Source organism: Pan troglodytes, chromosome 6, assembly GCF_028858775.2.
Source record: "Pan troglodytes isolate AG18354 chromosome 6, NHGRI_mPanTro3-v2.0_pri, whole genome shotgun sequence".
Classification (NCBI taxonomy): domain Eukaryota; kingdom Metazoa; phylum Chordata; class Mammalia; order Primates; family Hominidae; genus Pan; species Pan troglodytes.
In genome coordinates this window covers 101,927,799-101,951,361 of record NC_072404.2, presented here as the reverse complement: position 1 = coordinate 101,951,361, position 23,563 = coordinate 101,927,799, and the positions used below count along the sequence as shown (strand labels likewise).

Below are 23,563 nucleotides of genomic sequence, written 5' to 3'. Positions count from 1 at the left end.
ATATTTTAAAGCTAAAATTCAGTATTAATATATTTACAGTGTCGTGCAACCACCATCTCACTCTCGTTTCAAAACTTTCATCAGCCCATAAAAACACTCCATATCTATTAAATAATCACCACCACTCCCTCATTCTCTGGTAACCTCTAATGGGTATTCTGACTATGGATTTGCCTATTCTGGATTTATCATATAAAAGCAGTCATATATGCGACCTTTTGTATCTTTCAGCTGGCATAGTATTTTCAAATTTCATCCAAGTTGTAGCATGTATCAGTACTTTGGTTTTTTGTATGGCTAAGTAATATTCCGTGTGTGTGTGTGTGTGGCTGATTTCGCTATCCATTCATTTGTTGATGGACATTTGGTTTTGTTTCTACCATTTGGCTATTGTAATGATGCTATGGACATTTATAAACACAAGTTTTTGTATGGATGCATGTTTTCATTTCTCTTGGGTATATGCCTAGGAGTGGTTTACATAACAATTTGCAAATAAAAATTAATTTTAAATGTTTTTTAATTAATTTTAAAAACTAACCAGGCGTGATGGCATATGCCTGTAGTCCTAGCTACTTGGGAGACTGAGCCCACAAGGTCATGCCACTACACTTTATCCTGGGAGAGAGAGTGAGACCCTGCATCTAAATTAAAAAAAAATAAAATTTAATTTAAAAAGACACTTAAAAAAGAAACTGTAATGACCAATTCCAATAATTCAAGGATAATTTAATATAATTTGCCATATTAACTGATCAAGGAAAGAAACCATATGATTATTTCAGTAGTTGTCCAGAAGGATGTGATATAATTCAGCATTAATTCCTGATTTTCAGAACAATTATAAAATAAGTGGTTACCCTCATATTTAAAAAAAAAAAAGTATGTGTGAAATTAAATCTGGTAACATAGAAACATGAAATATTAAAACTGAACTGCAATTTTTAAGTACTTAAAATATTAGATACAGAGTAATATACACACATATAATCAACAAATATTAATATATTTACCAGCTAGAATTAATAAATGATTTACATTGGCTTTAAGTCTTGTTTTATGTATTAAAAAAAAGAAGAAGAGGAAGAAAGACTGGGCACAATGGCTTATGCTTATAATCCAAACACTTTCGGAGGCTGAGGCAGGAGGATCACTTAAGGCCAGGAGTTCGAGACCAGCCTGGGCAACATAGTGAGAGGCCATCTCTACACAAAGAAAACAAATTAGCCAGGTGTGGTAGTCCTAGTTTATCCCGAGACTGAAGTGGGAGGATCACTTAAGCCCAGAAATTGGAGGTTACAGTGAGTTATGATCACGCCAGTGCACTCCAGCTTGGATGACAGAGTAAGACCCCTATCTCTAAAAAAAAAAAAAAAAAAAAGTCCCCAAACTATCATTTCTTCCTTTGAGATAGCTGATCCTGAAACTAGTGTATGTCTTTCCTATCCACATTTATATACTTTTATTATATTAGTATGTGTTCATAAATAACAGAATATTGAGTTTCTTTTTTTTTAATTAGTTATACCTACTGGAATGGGAAGAATATTGTGTATTATCAAAATGGTATCATTGTGTTTCCTTCTGAAACTTGTTTCTTTTCATTCAGCATTACTCTTGACATCTATCCTTACTGATACTTTCAAGTTTGTTTCTTTTGCTTATGGTATTCTACTAATTAATCCACCACAATTATTTCTCCATTCTCCTTTTTATGAACATCTAGATTGTTTTAATTTTTCAGTAATACAAATAGTGCTGCTGTGGATATTTCTTACCCATTTCTTCTTTTCCACAGTTACTGTTTTTTGTTTTTTTGTTTTTTTGTTTTCCGAGATGGAGTTTCGCTCTGTTGCCCAGGCTGGAGTGCAGTGGTGCAATCTTGGCTCACTGCAACCTCCACTTCCCAGGTTCAAGCAATTCTCCTGCCTCAGCCTCCTGAATAGCTGGGATTACAGGCATGCGCCACCACGCCCAGCTACTTTTTTGTATTTTCAGTAGAGACAGGGTTTCACCATGTTGGTCAGGCTGTTCTGGAACTCTTGACCGCGTGATCCGCCCAACTCAGCCTCCCAAAGTGCTGGGATTACAGGCGTGAGCCACCGCGCCCAGCCAGTTTACTGTTAATTTTCTAAAGGATACTTTGGACTGTAATTTCTAAGTTCTAGGATGTGCATACACATTCAACTTATGAACATTTTGCTTGCCCAAGTGCTTGTTATTTTGCATTCTTGCTAGTGTATAAAAATACCCTTGTTTCACATACTTGTCAACCCAGGGAGATGTCATTATTGCAAATTTAATGTATACAAATGGTTGAGCTTCTTAACCTGCTTATTAGCCATTCATATTTCATTTTCTTTGCATTGCTTTTCATAGTCTTTGCCCATTTTTCTGTTGGAAAGAAACAAAATTTTCTGGTCCATGGCGTCTCTTTACTTTGCTTTTGTGTCTATTATAATTATATAAAGGCTTTAATTTTAAGTCACATAATCATTGTTTTTAGCCCCTTTATTATTTAAAATTATTCTGAAAGTGCTGATAATAAAATACTCAATTAGAAAATACAGTGGTAGAAAATATCCCCTTTATAGTAGTAACCAAAAAATCTGCAAGAAAATTTTAAAGAAGTAAACAGTACTTATTTGAAGAAAACTATACAAATCTATTCAGAGACATATATGAAGATTGAATAAATGGAGAGTCATAACATGTTCCTGGGTATAACTTGCCATACTGGATATTAAAACATTATAAGAATGTTTTAATTAACAGTGCAGTACTAGTACAGGAATAGACAAAACAGTGGAACAGTGTAGAGTCCAGGTGAAAATTCGAGAATCTGTGGAATGTAATAATATGATAAAGATGGCATTTCTTGGAACAAAATGACTAATCATTTGGAAAATATAAAGCTGGCCACTACATAAAGCCAAATACATCCCAGACAGCTCAGAGATTTAAATGTATGAAAATGCAACTAGAGAAAGGGTGACTATTACAATACTGGGGTGGGGAAGGCTTATGCCCCAAAACTCACACTTTTGACCATATATTTCAAATTCTGAATGGCAAAAACTGATTACAAAAATTAAACTGTGAACAAAGTTTAAATACAATGAACAGACTAAGAAAAACTTCTAAGAATGTATAACACAAAAAATTAATGATCTTTAATAAGGAAAAAAGAATACCACACATACACAGACAAATTGGCAAATATACGTTTAGGCAATTCTAAAAGAAAACACAAACTGTATTCTCTGATACGATTGATAAAGAGCCTGAGAGGGAGGCTTCTTGGTAAAGTGTGATTCATAAATGGATGACAGACAGTTTTGGACATGGTGGGAGAAAAACATTATCATTTGTGTGAAGACTACGTTGGTCTTTGATTTAGTCATCGTTATTAAAGAGTTTGCACTCACATACACTTCATTCTATTTCAACTTTGTTTTTAATAGCAAAGAACCCATATTTCTGTCCTCCAGAAGGAGATGGGTTAAGTAAATTCTGGCATTTTAGTGAATGTTAAATGCAGCCATAAATGATGTAGTTGGCATGGAAAGATACTATTGGGTGAGAAGAGCAGGTTCCAGACAGCAGGTATTTATGTAATATTGTAAACATACACGTAGAAAGATGTTTCCAAAAATCTTAATGGTATTTAATTTCTGATAGTGGGATTTGAGTCCATTTTCTTACAGTTAACATTTAACATTTCAGCCAAAATAACAATGCTGTTTGCAGAAACAAAAGGAAGTCTGCTATAATCTAGCCCATAGAGAGATCATCACTGTTAGTTTATTTTCTGCATTTTTGTTTGTCTTCAAAATTAGACTCACGCTATATAAAAAGTTGTACATTCTGAATTTTTTATGTAAGATTAGGTGGTGAACATTTTTTCCATTGGGTAGTTTTGTTTTTGTTATGAACTATTTCAGATATACAGAACAGTTCCATGAAAAATAATAAAATGATAACCAGCATATCCACTATGCAGCTCGAATAAATCTTAACATTTTGTTACACTTGCTTTGGGTGTTGTCATAATTTGTTTTTATTTCTTCAAATATATATTTAAGCCCCTAAGTACTACTCCCAATCTCAGTCCCCTCTCCTTCTCCAGAGTTACTCACTTTTTCAACATTAAAAATACTTAGAGGTTAAGATTTTTTTAAACACATATTTACATTTAACACTTTGCGCTAAAGGAATTACTACATAGAGATTCTTTTAGATCACTGCAAATAATCACCCATTTATTTTCTTTTCTGCAGTACTAGGCCTGTCTAATCCAATCCTGGGTAGAAACAAAAGAATTAGAATACAAAGGAACCAAATCTTACATTATCTGCATGTTTCATATGACTGTATAAAGTCTATTCTGTATAATTTAAGAAAATAAGGTGGATATTACATCTAAATGGATATGTAGTTATTTCTTTTCAATATATTTAATATTGCTTTAGTGGAATTAAAGACTTAAATCCTGGTAAATGTTACACTTTTTAGACATTCTAAAATAAAAATGGGTAATTATAATAATTAGAAGAATTAAATAGAACTTAGAAACATAAAATGTGTGTGACAAAGTATGTCTTTCTGAGTCAAGATAAATGTATTTATTTTTCATAGGATATTAAAGGACTCAGCAAAAAGAGAAAGATGTATTCTGAAGATAAACCTTTATCATCTGAGTCCTTGTCAGAATCAGAGTATATTGAGGAGGTAAGTATATGATCAAATCCATTTTCTCTATTTTAAAATGCTTAGTTATTGATTTAATAAATATGACTTAGAAAGAGAAATACTTCATATTTAATTTATTCACCTTTCTAGTATGAAAAAACAAAATGAAAGTTATTTCAGAATGAGTTTTGCTTTTTTCCAGAAGATAATTATCTATTATTTTTTATAATTAACTGTATTTCCACATACCTTTCTAATCTGAGATATTTTTAGTCTTCTAATATTTTCTTTTTATTGTGCTACCATTCTTATTACATGAAAGAAGCTGTGTAACATACAGCATGTTGAAACCCAACATTCTCTTACATTGTTAAAATAGAACATTGCATATACTATCTCAGTTTAGTTGACATTTAGCTGTGTTTTGAGCTACTTTTCGGGGAGTAGAAAGGTGATGAAGTGGAGAAGAAATGTTGGCAGGAAACATATCATATTACTTCGTTGTGAGAACTAAATGAGATGATAAATTACGAAAGGCATTGCATCATACCTGAGACAGAGTAAATGGTGGCTAAAGTTTGCATAATTCTTGGTGTTACAGTAAAATCTAAGCCAAGTTTGCCCTAGAATCATTTATTTTTAAAACTGTAGCTTTCTTTAGCGATCGACATACTTAACCCCCAATAGTGTAATCTAAAAGAGTTGAGGATCTTACCCTTGCTTACAAGGGGTGGTAGCAGATTGCAACAAGAGCTGGTTTTCATGATTCTTTAATCGTTTCCGTATTAGCCTCCTCCTGTATCAGTCCTGTACAGCTCTATCTCTGTCTACTATATTCCTCATCTCCCTGTTCCCTGAGTCTTGCATTTTTGTTTGTTTGTGCCTCTCTCCTTTCTGATTTCATCGTTCTTGGTCTGCAACAGTGGCACTCGGTCCTTTAAGACCTATTGCCCCCATTTTATAGCAATGTCTTGTAATTGCTCCTGAAATGAAAGCTAATGCTGAGGCAAGAAGGTTGCTTGAGCCCTGGAGTTTGAGGCTGCAGTGCACTCTGATCCCACCTGTGAATAGCCACTGCACTCTAGCCCAGGTGACATAGCAAGACCCCATCTCTAAAAAAATAATAATGATAATGTGCAATTTTATGAAATTGTATTTCAGTGTAAATGCCTGAATGTGATTAACACCAGGCCAGGCGCAGTGGCTCGTGCTTATAATCCCAGCACTTTGGGAGGCTGAGGCGGGTGGATCACCTGAGATCAGGAGTTCCAGACCAGCCTGGCCAACATGGTGAAACTCCATCTCTGCTAAAAAAAAAAAAAAAAAAAAATTAGCCAGGCATGGTGGCAGGTGCCTGTAATCCCAGCTACTCGGGAGGCTGAGGCAGGAGAATCACTTGAACCCGGGAGGCAGAGGTTGCAGTGAGCCAAGATTGTGCCATCACACTCCAGCCTGGGCAACAAGAGTGAAACTCCATCTCAATCAATCAGTCAATGCTATAACGCCAGAAGACATAGAATCTTAAGAAAAAACAAAATGCAGGCTGTAGCAGGTGTATATTACATACGCCCTTCAAAAACCATACAGTGGCATTACAGTATATCTTAAAATCCTGCACAAGAGGCTTGGTGCAGTGGCTCAGCCTCTTGTGGCACCTGTAATCTCAGCAATTTGGGAGGCTATGGCAGGAGAATCAGTTCAGACCAGGAGTTACGACCAGCTTGGGCAACATAGCAAAACCCTATCTCTTTAAAAAAATTAAAAAAAATTATTTTTTAAAATTTAATTTCTGGGCCAGGTGTGGTGGCTCACGCCTGTATCCCAGCACTTTGGGAGGCCAAGGCAGATGGATCACCTGAGGTCAGGAGTTAAAGACCAGCCTGGCCAGCATGGCAAAACCCTGTCTCTACTAAAAATACAAAAATTAGCCAGACATGGTGGCACAGACCCGCAATCCCAGCTACTCAGGAGGCTGAGGCAGGAGAATCACTTGAACCAGAAAGGCGGAGGCTGCAGTGAGCCGAGATCACACCACTGCACTCCATCCTGGGCAACAGAGCGAGACTTTGTCAAAAAAAAAAAAAAAAAAAAAAATTTAGTTTCTGTATTGTAAACGGATTCATCACATGAATGTTTAGCAGGCTATTCAAAAGTCGTGGAGGATGTACAGGGCTGTTAAGGACATGGCGTGACAGCATCCCTCATCTCTGCCTGTCTAAATATAGATGTAGTACATCTGCTGTCACACTTAGTCATTGTAATAACAAGAATAACAATAAAAATATTGTTTCCTAGGTGCTCGGTAAAGAGAGCTAGTGAGTTAGTGATCTCTGTTGTGAGCTTGTGATCTCTAGTGCTTAATGTGTTGTATTTTTTTTAGTCCTTATGCTTCCTTTTATTGTTAATTGCATTTTTACATATTTGTCATGTATTTAATGTCGTAGTCACTTAGCAGCAAAACCACGCAATTCAACATTAGGCAAATTTATAAATATTGTTTTGTATGTAATGTATTAGTGTTGTATTATGTTTGTCTGCTACATAGTAGCAAGTTTAATATGAAATATCTCACATTTGGACTTAACATGTAATATGAAAGTTTATGAAAGCTTTGGCAACTTTCAGCTTATTTATTCTTATTTTTTTAGAGGCAGGTTCTCGCTCTATCGCCCAGGCTGGAGGGCAACGGTGCAGTCATAGATCACTGCAGCCTGGAACTCCTGGGCTCAAGTGATTTTCCACCTCACCCTTCCAAGTAGCTAGGACTACAGTCACATGCCACCACACCCCACTAATTTTTAACAAAAATTTTTTTGTAGAGGTGAAGTCTTAACTAGGTTACCCAGGCTGGTCTTGAACTCCTGGCCTCAAGCAATTCTCCCATCTTGGCCTATCAAAGCGCTGGGATCACAGGCACAAACCGCTGCTCCCAGCCTCAGTTTAATTTAAATCCAGTGTACCACACTCAAAAAGATTGAAATAAAATATAAATGGGATGATAATTCTTAACTTAGAATTTTAACCTATTGGCTTTATACTAACTACGCTGAATATAGAGCTACCTTTTGTTGAGCACCATAGAGTGAGAGAAATACCTGCTGTATTTTAGGCACTTCCCCTTGAGGGTGGATATTATCTCCATTTTACAGATGTTGAGAGTAAGATAGGATTCAGACCTTGGAATCTATCTCATTTCAGAGCTGATGTTTTGTTTGCCTGTTTTGAGACAAGGTCTCAGTCTGTCACCCAGGCTGGAGTGCAGTGGTGCAAACAGGGCTCACTGCAGCCTCAACCTCCTGGGCTCAAGTGATCCTCCCATCTCAACCTTCCAGTTAGCTGGGACTACAGGCACATGCCACTGTGCCCAGCTATTTTTTCTTTTTCTTTTTTTTTTTTCTTGGTAGAGATGTGGGGGCTCTCACTATGTTGCTCAGGCTGGCCTTGAACTCCTGGGCTCAAGCAAGCCTCCTGCCTTGGCCTCCCAAAATGCTGAGATTACAGGCAAGAGCCACCACACTCGGCCTAAAGCTGATGTTTTTTTCCACTCTACCACATTTTTTTAGGTGCTGAAAGGGAATATAAGAGAAGCTGTCTAGAGATTTTACGTCTTAATTGTCCTTCCTTTATGTTTTTTATTGAAACCTCATTGAGATATAACAGGAGTTATTTTAAATGTCCTGTGATTGTCAAAATGTTTTTTACATTTAAATTTTGAAGATGCAAGATAGAGAATGAAAGAAAAATGCCTTGAGTACAAATTACATGTTTGTCTTCTGTTCTCCACAAAAATTTAAACTTTCTAGGTGCGAGCAAAAAAGAAGAAAAGCAGTGAAGAACGAGAAAAAGCAACAGCAAGTATCTCTTAACGTTTTTACAGACAATAGAATAGGTGTTTTGGTTTAATATAAAATGAGTCATGGTAAAGCTTGATTGGATTTACTGGGACCAAATAAGTATTTGTTGGGAAAGGTGTGGTGTGTTCAGCAGCTTCACTTCATGGGTAGGAGAAAGTCAAAATGGTTCAGGAAAAATAAAAAATACCCTGGTAGCAAGCATGTCCTGTTTCCATTTCAGTATTTTACTGTTAGAAATATAAGCTCAGGGCTGGGCGCTGTGTCTCATGCCTGTAATCCCAGCACTTTGAGAGGCTGAGGCAGGTGGATCATGAGGTCAGGAGATCGAGACCATCCTGGCTAACACGGTGAAACCCCGTCTCTACTAAAAATACAAAAAATTAGCCGGGCATGGTGGCGGGCACCTGTAGTCCCAGCTACTCGGGAGGCTGAGGCAGGAGAATGGCGTGAACCCGGGAGGCAGAGCTTGCAGTGAGCTGAGATCACACCACTGCACTCCAGCCTGGGTGACAGAGTGCGACTCCATCTCAAAAAACATATATATATATAAGCTCAGGTGGGGCACAGTGGCTCACGCCTGTAATCCCAGCACTTTGGGAGGCCGAGACGAGTGGATTGCAAGGTCAGGAGTTCAAGACCAGCCTGTCCAATATGGTGAAACCCCGTCTCTACTAAAAAAAAAAAAAAAACAAAAATTAGCCGGGCGTGGTGGCGGGCGCCTGCAATCCAGCTACTCGGGAGGCTGAGGCAGGAGAATTGCTTGAACCCGGGCGGCAGAGGTTGCAGTGAGCTGAGATCGCCCCACTGCACTCCAGCCTCAGCAACAGAGCAAGACTCCGTCTTAAAAAAAGAAAAAAAAAAGAAATATAAGCTCAAATTTCTGTTTGACTTCCTTTAAGCTACAATATGAAATACGAGAGACCAAAGTATGGTGATTTCCGTTATCTTTGATAATAGTTACTTCCAAATCAGCCAAATCTGGTAATAACAGAAAAACCCTCTCTAAGCACTAGCTGCAATGAAAAAATAATAATATGACAACATAAATGACTCATTAATAAAGATTATTTTGATAGCTTTTAAAGCCAAACTCTGCTATTAATGCAAATTGAGAAGAAAAGAGAAAGAAGAGGCGAATTAAGGAAAATAGAAGTAGTATCCAAACAAGAAACAGATCAACCAAGAGAAAATGGTGAACAGAGATTATTTTCAAAGAGTAATGCCAACAATATCAGCAAAGTAATTTAGGGGCCCTCAGTATAAATGTGAGCTGTGACCTTTGAAGGCATTTTCTTAGGGAAAGGTGAAAGAAAAATGAAAACATCATCATTTGTAGGTTTGAGTAACCCCTTCCCAGAATTTTCCTGACTCTTAAAACGAGGTACCTTCTCTGATAGGAAGGCTCCCCTAGTAATGATTCAGAAATAACATTTTATGTGCTCCAAGCCTACGATGACAAATAAGTTTTTGTTTGTTTGTTCTGAATGTGAAAATAGTTTGGGTGAAGATAGCTTTGGTCTGTGGTTCGGATTAATTAATTAAGACATAACCAAATAAGTATTTGCATACTTTCACTGTTTCATGCTTTCAGCTAGTGTGTATGTATGAAGCATCTCTATGCAGGCACTTTTCTAAGTCTTAAGAGTACAAAAGAGTATGAGATAGAAGAATATGATACGTGAGAGAGATACTGTGGGGACGGGCTCATGAAATCCTCGCTGAGGAAGTGAAATTAAGCTGAAATCTGATTTACAAGAAAGAGCCAACCATGTGAATATCAAAGGAAAGAATATCCTAGGCAGAGGGAAGAGCTCTTAGAGACCTATAGTGAGAATAAGCTTGATATATTTGAGGGACTAAGAGAAGGTAAGTGGCTTAATGCCTGGTGGGGAAAGAGGCCATACAATGAGGGTAGGAAGTAAGCAGAGGCTTACTTACATTACACAGCAAAGTGTGTTTTCATCAGAATGTTACAAGAAGCTGTTCTGAGGGTTTTAAACAAAGAGGTGACCTAAATATTTTACATTTTGTAAATGCTTTGGTACAGGAGATAAGTGGGCACAAGTGAGGAATGATGTTTGTACAGCAGTGATAGTAATGGAGTTGGACTGGCAAGGATGGATTTGAGATACATTTTGAACTTAGATGGTAAGACTTGCTTGGTATTTTGAATGTGGACATTGGAGTTAAAGAGCAGAATCAGAGATAGCTTAGATTCTTTGACCTAAGCAAAATGACAGATAAGTAGTGCCAGTTACTAAGATGGCTGAGGATTTGGAGAGAAAAATGAAGCATTTTGTTGTGCTAATTTCAGATATGCCTACGAAACATCCCAGGTAGAGCTGTTAATGAGGCACTTATCGTCCTGAGGTCAAAGAGTAGGACTGCATATAAAGATTTGGGCATCATTGGTTTTAAGTGGAATGTAAAGCATGTGACTGGGAGAGTATGTGGTAAACAATGGAAGGAAGCCCCATAAAAGCCAGCCAGAGGAAGAAGAGCCAGCAAAGGAAATGAAGAGGTCTTTGTGATAGAAGAAAACCAGCAGAGAGGTGTCATGGAAGCTAAGAAGAAAATGATTTTTAGAAGAGAGTGCTTAGCTATCCTTTTATGAAAAAGCAACCTATACCCAAAACTTAGTTTTAAAAGCCCAAATTACAAGATTTTTGGACTCTATAATGTTCCCTATGTACTTCAAACATGTAGTGAGAAAAGAATGATGAAAATTAGCTTAGTGCCACAGAGTGGTAGAGGCCTTTGAGAGAGGGGAGAGTAGATAGTGCTGATAGATAGGAAATGGATAGGAAGCTCTGCTGTTACCATCCTTATAGGTCTCTTCTCCTTTTTTGCTTTTCATTTTCTTCTCTTGAATATCAGTACACTAGCAGCAGTCTCTCATTTGGTACCAACTTTCCAAGTATCTGTGTTTCTAAAAGTTCTGCCTTCTATAACAGAAATAGGAGAGTCAGACTTCAGCAAAACTCCAGCTCCCTTCAATCCACTCACAGTTTAACTACTTTTACCGGGCATTAGTGGCATTTTCTTCTAAAAATCAGACATCTGTTTTGCTTAACAAAGTAGACTTTTTAACTATACATTGATACTTTGTACTAATTAGTTGATTTTAATTTAATAGTTTAATAATTAATGACAACAACTTCAAGTAGTGCTGCCAGTCTGAGCAGTACACAATACCTGTGTACCTATTTACTTAAAACTGGCAAATTTAATCTCTGTTCTGTCTGAAAACTACTTTACAAAAACAATTATGTTTTTCTTTGGTTACTCCATTCCAGTAACTGCAATTACTTTACCTTTAGAAGTTATATAGCATGAAATATAGTGATTGGTAGCGTGATTCAATTGAATTTATTTCCTACAGGAAATTTTGTTAGAAGTTATGTTAATGTGCTAATGACTTAAGAGTTTCTCCCTATCTTTTTGAAAATTGACAAGAACTGTTTTAGTCCTCATATGATACTGGTTGTTGAGACTTTTTGAGGAATGTTTTGAGTAGTTTTCTTGGTTGTGTGGATTGTTTGGAATTATGTGGTAGCTTAGAAGCATGGTAAAGATGCTTCTAATTTGCATATTTTTATATAGTAATGTCTAACATGGAATTATCTTTACAGGAAAAAACAAAAAAGAAAAAGAAGCATAAGAAACACAGTAAGAAGAAGAAAAAGAAGGCTGCTAGTTCAAGTCCTGACTCACCGTAACATTAAGAAAAATCAGGATTCCCTTATAAAGAAAGTGCAATGTCTGAGGAAATTTCAACTGTGAAAACTACAACATATTTACTAAAATGCATGAATTTTCTTGTTTTTAGAATTATTCCTGGACTATTCAGTAGCCACTCAGATGCCACTGTGTGAAAGGGCCATAAATGTTGCCTGCTGCTTGAACATCTATTTTTTTCTCTTCCAGTGCTTGATAACTCTGGGAGATAATACACTGCAGTCGTACTAGTGGTTAAGATATTTGGGAATAAAATTAATACTTTTGACTAGAAGCGTCTAAGGATAAACCAACAGAAATTGAATCTGGATACATCTTTAAGATGTAATCAGAAATGACCAGATGACTCTAGTTAGAATTTTTGAAGGAGGGATTACATTAATATTTCAAAACCCTTACTCTGTAGATAAGTGTATTTTAATTTTTTCCCCTCGTATACTTTCATTTACCTGGGGAAGGAGCTTTTAGGGTTGGGGGGTGGTTTGCTATCTCTTTAGCTAGCAGAATAGTGTGCCTTTGATCCTCACACATCCTGTATTATGGACACAGTAGCCATGCTTCACGGGGAGGTCAGAGCTGGCTACCAGCAGTCTTGCCCTTTACTGAGCTTAGTGTCATCTTTGGATGCTGTCATATGCTGCTTTGAGTGAACCAGAGAAACAGCCATTTTGCAGCATGAGAAAGCCCCAAAAGCTCTGGGATTTACCTCCACTTTAGTAATAATGAATATTTTTTAGCATTAGAATGTGTTATGTCATTTGAATTAATTTTGACTACACTTTGGCTTGGGAGAGGAATTATTTTAAATAGACATTGGTACTTTTTGAACTTGATAGCTAAAGATTCTAAAATGCATGTTTTATACTAAGTTTTAACCAGTCAGGAAAATTTTATGTAACTAGTGATAGTTTATTTTTTTGTATGAATTTTGTTTAGGCTGCAATGTTTAGCTTTTGTTAACTCCTCACTCTTGCTGTCTTAAGTTCATTACTATGTTTAATGGCCTACTTGCCAAGATATTTAGCATGTAAAAAGCAGGGTTTTGATTTTAAAAAAAAAACGGCTTCATATTGAAGCTGAGACTTACAATAACAAGTTGAGTGGCAAGCCTGGTATGCTGTGTCTTATTGCCAGAATCTTAGTAAATGTAATGTTTTAAAAGTTTGTTGTCTTTGTATATTAATAACAAATTATGACAAGTTAAGTTTAAATAAGAGTTACATTATTGCTCTCCCTGTGTCATATTTTACTAAGATTTTGTGCCTCATGTCTGCTGCTGAATTGTTTACTAGGAATGTTAAAAGGAATTGATAATTCATTTTCATTTTACATTTTTATATAATCAGGTAACATGACATACAACTTGATGTACAATTTTGCCTGTTACAAAGGGTGTGCTAATTATAGTGGTATATGCACAGAACATGTTGGCATGACAACAGGCTGAATAAATAGCTATTTTACTTAAAAATAGCTGTGTTCTTATCAGCTCCCTTTGGACTGCAAGTAAACTTACAAAGATAAACACTCCTAGATGTTAAGCTGGAAATAGATAAGACATATCCCTAAATTTTTAGCTATTAAAAAAACACATATCTTGGTTTCTTATACTCAAAGCTGCATGCTATTTCCTAATAAAAGATATCTGTATGCTTTTGAATACACAGAAAATTTAAGGGACATTTTGCATCCAAAAGGAAGTTTCCTAGAATTGTTGTTCATGAAAATGCCAGAAGATAAGTTGATCAGATTACATGGTCATCACTTTTGTTACGACACGGAAGTGCAGGTTTACAGACTAGTCCAATAGGTATATAAAGATTGTATTCCACTAGAAGCAACTGTTCATTTTATTAGACGGGGAAGAAGGTGATTTGGTGAAAAACTATATTCTTTCCAGAATGTGTTAACTGTCTGGGCAACACTTTTTTCTAGTCCTCTGTTGGTAGCCTTAACAGCCTCCTAACAAAGTATGGAAAGAAAAGAAAATTTGACAGAATAATTTTTTAGTTTTTTTATTTTTGGCGACAGAGTCTCACTCTGTTTCCTGGGCTGGAGTGCAGTGGTGTGATTTCAGCTCACTGTAGCCTCGACCTCCCAGGCTCAAGTGATCCTCCCACCTCAATCTCCCGAGTAGCTGGGACTTCAGGCGCACACCACCATGCCTGGCTGATTTTTTTTATTTTTTGTAGAGGTGGGATTTCACCATGTTGCCCAGGCTGATCCCAAACTCCTGGGCTCAAGTGATCCACCCACCTTTGCCTCCCAAAGTACTAGGATTACAGGTATGAGCCACTGCGCCTAGCTGACAGAGTCATATTATCAGTTATGTTTATTCCAAAGTTATTACCCTGTGCAAGTTACTAACATCTCTTCCTCCCTTCCAAACTACCCTTTTTCTTGACAAACTTTACACCAATTTTTTACAAATACAAGGCATGTTACTAGGATAACGGTACTGGAATAACTGCCATAAATCCGTGGATGTTCCAGATAGAAAAATTGGCTTTATACTCATGCTACCTCTTTGTAATTGTTTGGATTCCTTTGGCTGCCCTTAGTATATTTAGTTGTTTTAAATACCATTAGAGTGTCCTGAATTTATTTTAACTAGAATACAGATTTACATTCCTTCAATCAAGTTGTATTAAAAACCTATTGCTTAATTTTCTGACATTTCATGGAGACCCATAGACAAGGCTCACAGAAACCAAGTGAGAACAGCTATTCTTCAAACTTAAGTGACAGGGTTCATAGTTTTTTAAAAATTGCTACTTTTTAACTTAAAGTCTATGAATACTCATTTATTTATTTGCTTAAGAAAAGTTTTGAGAAACCTTCTTTCCCCCCAACTGTATTTAATGATAGATCACTGCATCCTTGACTTCCCAGGCTCAAGCCAGCCTCCCACTTCAGCCTTCCCAGTAGCTGGAACCTGTGACAGGCATGCACCGCCACACCCAGCTAATTTTTTTTTTTTGTAGAGACAGGATCTCCCTATGTTACCCAGGCTGGTCTCAAACTCCTGGGCTCAAGCAGTCCTCCCACCTCAGTTTCCCAAACTGCTGAGATTACAGGCATAAGCCACCACGCCCAGCCTTTGCTGTATTTTAAATTTTGGTTTTATGTTTCATTTAAAAGTTAGTAAGAATCTAGTGTCCTAAATTCTAAAAATCACTTTAATACATTTTCTTGCCTTACCACAGTGAAGGCCAGCAGACATAGATGACATGTTTGTTCTCACTACCAGGATTTTACAATCAACAAGTTAGAACAGTTGACATTTTAGTCAGCTTTGGCATAGTCACACCATGTTATCCTACCAGTCAACCCAATCAAAGTTGGAGGGGTAAAAGTGAGTTTTTACATTTTTCTAGAAGCTCCCAGATTGAAGCTTCTGTTTGGAGATCATAAAAGGGTGCTTGGTTAGAGTTTAGAGGAGGTTGTAACCTTTGAAGGAGCTGCTGATAGCCTGGGAGATTACTTCCAGCTTAATAAGGTATTTGTAATTTATTTAGTTATTATGTGTTCAAATATGTTTTCAACTGTTCTGTTGGTGCTGAAGGAGTATAAATGGTGTCAAATACCACTTGAAGTGGTGTTTAGCCCCAAAGAAAAGATAAATGTTGGAATTGCTATAAATTTTTAAATCACGTTAGCTGGGTGTGGTGGCTCGTGCCTGCAGTCCCAACTACTTGGGAGGCTGAAATGGAGGATGGATTGAGCCTGGGAAGCTGAGGCTGCAGTGAGCTATGATTGTACCACTACACTTTAGCCTGGGCAGTGTGACACAGCAAGACCCTGTCTAAAAAATAAAAATAGGCCGGGCACGGTGGCTCAGGCCTGTAATTCCAGTACTTAGGGAGGTGGAGGTGGGTGGATCGCTTGAGCCCAGGAATTCGAGACCAGCCTGGGCAACATGGCAAAATCCCATCTCTACAAAAAATGCAAAAGATAAACCAGGTGTGGTGGTGCATGTCTGTAATCCCAGATACTCATGAGGCTGAGGTGGGAGGATTGCTTGAGCCCCAGGAGGTGGAAGTTGCATTGAGCTGAGATGGCATCACTGCACTGCATCCTAGGCGATGTGGCAGAGCAAGACCCTGTCTCAGAAAATAATGAATTTTTAGATCACAGAAACATTAATGAAATTACCATATTCGGAGTGGTAGCAAACATTTCATACTTTTCCAGTTACTTGAGAACCTTCTGTGTTTGGTTGCTGGGATGCTGGGATGTTGCCATGGTCACATTCCATGTTGGGATTGGAGTAACGAACTTTGGAAACAGTGATAGCTCAGGATGTCCAGGCTTGAAGCTAGGCTATCTGGAAATTCTGGAGTTGTTAAAGCCACATGACATGGACCAGAAGGCTCTGAAGAAACTGGTAGAATCCATCAGTGAAGCTGTCAAGAACTGTAAGTACTGACCAGACTTCCAGTGCTGCCCGAACATCTTGATTCACAGAAATGTTTAAAAAGCAAAAAGATGAGGATATATTAAAAAGATACAGGAGCCAACCTGAAAACTGCCAATGGCCAAAGCCGGAACAACTTGAGCAACAAAGTAACATAGTATTGAAAGGCGTCTTAGTCTATTTGGGCTTCTGTAACAAAATACCGTAGACTGGATGGTTTATAAGCAACAGAAATGTAGTTCTCACAGTTCTGGAGACTGGGAAGCCCAAGGTCGAGGCCGATTCGCTGTCTGGTAAGGAAGGGCCTGCTTTCTGGCTCATGGATGGCACTCCCTTGCTGTGTCCTCACCACAGTGGAAGAGACTAGCTATGTGGGGTCTCTTTATAAGAACACTAGGCCTAGCTGCCACTGCTTCCCAAAGGCCACACCTCCTAATACCATTAGCTTGGGGGTTAAAATTTCAACATGAATTTGGTGGAGGCCAGGGAGGGGCCTAAACAGACCATAGCAGTGTATACCCAGCGGTATAAAATAAATACATGTGACTTAATACTGATTAAATAATAGTAATAAATGGAAAAGAAAAATCTTCCTTATGGAAGAATTCTAAATAATAATATAGATACCACTTCCCAGGAAGTGGAGCTTAATTCCCTTCTTGAGTGACTGGCTTCAAAAGAATAGATTGTGGAAAGAGAAAAATAGTAAGTACAGTGGAGAGAGCTGGCAGACGCTAGCTTAACCAAACAATCAAGTTTAACATCCATAGTGATATGTCATGTTGAGATTATGTTTCCCTTTACATGTGATTAGAGCAGCACTTTACGTCTGTGGTTTTATTCCTCAAAACACATAATCACAGTCTAATCTTGAGAAAAACAGGCAAACACCCAGATGTGATGGCATGCACCTGTAGTCCTAACTCCTGGGGAGGCCTTGAGGCAGGAGGATATTTTGAGCCCAGGAGTTGGAGGCTGCAATGAGCTCACACCACTGCTCTCCAGCCTGGGAGACACAGCAAGACTCCATCTCTTAAAAAAGAAAAAGAAAAAAATAATTTAAAAAAACAAAATGATGACCATTCCATTCTACAAAATAAATCCAAACCTGTCAGGTTCATGATAGGCAACGAAAGATTGAAAGCTATCACAGGTTGGAGGAGGCATGACAACCAAATATGGTATCCTGGACTGAATTCTGGGATCAAAAAAAGGATGTTAGTGTAAAAACTGTGGAAATCCAATTAAAGTCTATAGTTTAATGTACCAATGTTAATACATTAGCTTTGACAAATGTACCGTGGCTATGTAAGACATTAGCATTAGGGAGAAACTGGGTGAAAAGTATATAGGAACTCTTTGTAATACCATTGCATCTCTTATGTAAATTTAAAATTATTCCAAACTAAAATGGGTCAATTTCTATTATCTCAACACCATCCTCATTATTGACCCATTGTTTCTCAAATATCACTTACAATGGTTTCTTTTCTCCTTTTCTTTTTGAGACAGAGTCTCACTTTGTCACCCAGGCTGGACTGTAGTAGTGGTACAAACACATCACACTGCAGCCTCGACCTCCCTAACTCAAGCCATCATTTCACCTCAGCCTCCCAAGTAGCTTGGGCCTACAGACATGTGCCACCACACTCAGCTAATTTTTGTATTTTTTGTAGAGATGGGATTTCATTATATTGCCCAGGCTGGTCTCAAATTCCTGAGCTCAAGCAATCTGCCCAACTCTGCCTTTAGAAGTGCTGGGATTACAGGCATGAACCACCATGTCTGTCCTTACAATGGTTTCTTGTGCAAGGTCTTTAGATATAATGAAACATGAGACACACTGATAAAATTCAGGAAAAGTTACCTTATTACTTGCTGCAGATTGTATCTAAAATCTTTGATTGCTTTGTTGGATGACTTGTCAACATTTGACTCTCAGAGAAGCTCCTGACTCTTATTCTTCCAACCTCTCTTTTCTCGGGCTTCCATTTTCACACCACTATTGGTGCTAACATTTTCCACTGAGATAATAACTTTCTACCAGAGTGGAGCAGGATCTCTTTCAGGCAAGCATTAATACACTATACTCTATATAATGCATCTACACCTGAGCTTCCTTTTTCTTCATATTCCAAACAAGAAAAGACTTTCCAAGTTTTTGTCCTCAGAGCAGCTGCGTCCATTTTATGACCTAGTCTTGTAAATCACAGAGCCTCATTTTCACTATATTCTATTGGTTAAAACAGTCACAAAAAGCCCCCTAGTTTTAAGGGGAGAAGACATAGACCCCATCTCTCTAAGAGAGGAGTATCAAAGTCACATTGTAAGAAGAGCATGTTCAATGGGATACATTGATATAATCATCTTTAGGAAAATACAAACTGCCACATCAGGATTCACCATTAATAAGGTAGTTTCAATAACCTACTGCCAGGCGGCCAGGCACAGTGGCTCACGCCTGTACTCCTAACCCTTTGGGAGGCTGAGGCAGGCGGATTACATGAGGCCAGGAGTTCGAGACCAGCCTGGCCAACATGGTGAAGTCCTATCTCTACTAAAAATATAAAAATTAGCCAGGCATGGTGGTGGGCACCTGTAATCCCAGCTACTCGGGAGGCTGAGGTAGTAGAATCACTTGAACCCAGGAGGCAGAGGTTGCAGTGAGCTGAGATCATGCCACTGCCCTCCAGCCTGGGTAACAGAACGAGACTCCATCTCAAAGGAAAAAAAAAAAAGAATCTACTGCCAGGCTGGGCACAGTGGCTCACACCTGTAATCCCAGCACTTTCAGAGGCCAAGGCAGGAGGACTGCATGAGCCCAGGAGTTGTAGACCAGCCTGGCCAACATAGTGAGACTTCATCTCTACTAAAAATTTGAAAGTTAATGGCCTTTAGATGGAGCAACTTGGGTGGAGCTGGAGGCCATTATTCTAAATGAAGCAACTCAGGAATGGAAAACCAAATATCGCATGTTCTCATAAGTGGGAGCTAAGCTATGAGGATGCAAAGACATAAGAATGATACAATGGACTTTAGGGACTCTGTGGGAAGGGTGGGAGGAGGGTGAGGGATAAAAGACTACATACTGGGCACCATGTACCCTGCTCAGGTGATGAATGCACCAAAATATCAGAAATCACCACTGAAGAACTTATTCATGTAGCCAAAAACCACATGTACCCCAAAAACTATTGAAATAAACTTTTTAAAATTAAAATTAGCCAGACATGGTGGTGTGCACCTGTAGTCCCAGCTACTCAAGAGGCTGAGGCAGGAGGATCTCTTGAGCCCAGGAGTTCAGGGCTGCAGTGAACTATCATTCACATTACTGCGCTCCAGCCTGGGTGACAGAGAAAGATCCTGTGCTTAAAAAAAAAAAAAAAAAAAGCATATAGTGTAATCCTTTTTTTTTTTTTTTTTTTTGTGAGACAGAGTTTCACTCTTGTTGCCCGGGCTGGAGTGCAATAATACGATCTCACCTCGCCGCAACCTCCGCCTTCCAGGTTCAAGCGACTCTTCTGCCTCACCCTCCCGAGTAGCTGGGATTACAGGCATGTGCCACCACACCCAGCTAATTTTGTATTTTTAGTAGAGATGGGGTTTCTCCATGTTGGTCAGGCTGGTCTCAAACTCTTGACCTCAGGTGATCTGCCCGCCTCAGTCTCCCAAAGTGCTGGGATTACAGGCGTGAGCCAGCGTGCCCGGTGCCACTTTATGCTTTTAGAGACTGAAGGAATCTTAGAGATCATCCAGGACAAAACCTAAGTGTTATAGGTGAGGGCAGTGAGGCATAAAGAAGCTGTATGACTTGTGTAAGTCTCTCAGCTATTTAGGATAAGAAATGGAAGTGGAACCCAGGGGCTTATTAAGTCTTGTATCCCCAGCCCACGAAGTCTCACCTGTTGATTCTCAGTCCTGACAGTGCATCAGACACTTGTGCACTTGTTCAAAATAGCATTTTACTAAGTCTGGAGTGAGAACCAGGTATGTGCATATTTAAAAATTTCCATTTGAACACTGCAGATCTGATCAGTCACAAAGCCTGAGTTTCTGCAGCATCTCAGGCTCCCTCCCAGCTTTCTGTCTTTATTTCCACCTTTCTATCCCAAACCCTATGCCTCCAAGCCTGGCTTCCATGCTTCCAGCTTTCCTACTTCAATAGATTTTCCTAAACCACTTTGTACTGTTATGGCCCTCTCCTGTTCCGAAATGTTCAGTGGCTTAACCCAAAGATTCTCAACTCCTAGGGCATAGAAGTTGAGCTCTTGTTCAAAAGCTAATTCCTGGGCCTGCTGTTAACAATTCTGGTTTAGCAGATTTGGGGCAAGTTCTGGGAAACTGCAAGCATGGGGCAGTGGAGAAGGGGTTAATTCTCATACAGATGGTCTAAAATGACACTGCTTCTGTATAGTAAATATTAATCCTCTGACCAGGCATTGAAGGCCCTCCACCATCAGCCTGTCCTCTTGAACCTTGCCGTTCTCTTCTTCCCAACTCCTTGCTATGCTCATTATGCTCCCAGTAAGGCATGTTCTATTTCAATCCTAAAATTCTACCTCTTTCCTTTACTCATGTCATCCTCTTTTCCTAGAATTTTCCTCCTCTTTACCACCCTCAACACATTTCTTCCTACATAGATACTACGCATCCTTCAAGGCTCAGTTCACAGTCTAGTTCTCCCATGAAAATGGCCCAACTCCTTTCCCATACTGATTTTTCTTTCTTCACATGTCTATAGTGGTGAATGTTATCTTACGTGATTTAGCAGTTGCATACTGTCTTAGGAAATTTCTAAGTGAGGCTCACATTAATTGTGTAAGCTCTTTAGTAACTAGTCCATATCATATATATATTTTTCTATCAGAATACCTAGCATCATAGGAACAAAATAGCTGCTAGTAAGATATATTTCACTGGATTGAATAACTTAATGATTAAAGCTAAGTTGTATTTATTTGCCTTTTCATTTTACAGCCAAAAAAAGTGAGCTAGAGTGTCTCATAAGACTTTTCCACAGCTTAGTGGGAAGAGCTGATGGAAGATTTGGAAACACTGGGCTAGATCGTAACGCTTTTCGAGGGGTCCTGCACAATGTATTAGGAATGACTGATGACATGTTGATGAATAGGGATAAGAAGTCATAAAAGACTAAAAACAGCCGATCTGAAATAGCAGACTACTCATATTCCATTTTCATGAAAGACTTTGAATTTTTTTTTTTTTTTTGAGATGGAGTCTCACCCTGTTGCCCAGGCTGGAGGGCAGTGGTGCTATCTCAGCTCACTGCAACCTCTGCCTCCCGGGTTCAAGCAATTCTCCTGCCTCACCTCCCAAGTAGCTGGGACTACAGGCAGGTGCCCCACACCTGGCTAACTTTTGTATTTTTTAGTAGAGATGGGGTTTCACTATGTTGGCCAGGCTGGTCTCGAACTCCTGACGTCGTGATCTGCCACCGTGCCAGGCCTGAATTTTTTTAACTCCGAACTAGAAAGGCATAATACCAGAAGTGTAGTGCTGCAAACATAATTAGTTTGATCGTGAGGATAGTTTTCAATACAAACTCACTCAGAATTTCATACCTCATAGGTGTACAGCTTTGAGAAATAACCAATAGGGCCAGGCGCGGTGGTTCACACCTGAAATCTCAGCACTTTGGGAGGCTGAGGCAGGTGGATCACCTGACGTCAGGAGTTTGAGACTAACTTGGCCAACATGGTGAAACCCTGTCTCTACTAAAAATACAAAAATTAGCAAGGCATGGTGGCACATGCCTGTAATCCCAGCTGCTGGGGAGGCTGAGGCAGGAGAACCCCTTGAACCTGGGAGGCAGAGGTTGCAGTGAGCCGAGATTGTGCCATTGCACTCCAGCCTGGGTGATGAGTGAAACTGTCTCTAAAAAACAAACAAACAAACAAAAAAAAACAGAGAGAGAAATAACCAGTAATGAGCTAAGTAAGCTAACAGTACCTTTTTTTTTTGAGACAGTCTCCCTCTGTTGCCCAGGCTGGAGTGCAGTGGTGCGATCTTAGCTTACTGCAACCTCCACCTCCCAGATTTAAGGGATTCTCGTGCCTCAGCCTCCAGAGTAGCTGGTATGACAAGCATGTGCCACCACATCCAGCTAATTTTTGTGTTTTTAATAGAGACAGGGTTTTGCCATGCTGGTCAGGCTGGTCTCGAACTCCTGACCTCAAGTGATCCACCCGCCTTGGCCTCCCAAAGTGCTGGGATTACAGGTGTGAGCCACTGCATCCAGCCTATGCAGTAACATTTTTTAAAAAATACGCAGTTTGCAGTTCGGGCACGGTGGCTCACACCTGTAATCCCAGCACTTTGGAAGACGGAGGTGGGCAGATAACAAGGTCAGGGTATCGAGACCATCCTGGCTAACACAATGAAATCCCATCTCTACTAAAAATACAAAAAATTAGCCTGGCGTGGTGATGGGCGCCTGTAGTCCCAGCTACTCGGGAGGCTGAGGCACGAGAATGGCGTGAACGTGGGAGGCGGAGTTTGCAGTGAGCCAAGATCGCGCAACTGCACTTCAGCCTGGGCGACAGAGTGAGACTCCGTCACACAAAAAAAAAGAAAAAAAAAGAAAAAAAAAAGATATGCAGTTTGTAGCTTTTAATCATGATGTCTTTAGATTCACATGCTGTAGACATGTAAATTACTAAATGGCTTCTTTTTCCTCATAAAAATGAACATGTATCAGTTAGTATAAAAAATGGTAATGACTCATCATATTGAAAAAAATCAAAGATCATATCTTTAAAATAAAAAATTATTTAATGTGATCCAGTTAATTTCAGTAACAGATTTTTTTTTTCCGAGATGGAGTCTCGCTCTGTTGACCAGG

The 23,563-nt window shown here is 38.9% G+C and overlaps 1 protein-coding gene across 5 annotated transcripts in view; it reads left to right on the top strand.

The window, feature by feature from the left end:
- The window catches only part of FAM133B (family with sequence similarity 133 member B), a 29,740-nt gene extending 15,790 nt beyond the window's left edge, over positions 1-13,950 (top strand). For 3 of the 5 annotated variants that reach the window (XM_063813797.1, XM_054687088.2, XM_009453231.5), the window contains 3 exons: positions 4,639-4,731; positions 8,496-8,543; positions 12,179-13,755. In XM_063813797.1, the coding sequence (XP_063669867.1) occupies positions 4,639-4,731; positions 8,496-8,543; positions 12,179-12,265 (228 nt within the window). In that variant the 3' untranslated portion in view covers positions 12,266-13,755. 5 annotated transcript variants of the gene reach the window in all.
- Positions 13,951-23,563: the final 9,613 nt, after the last annotated feature.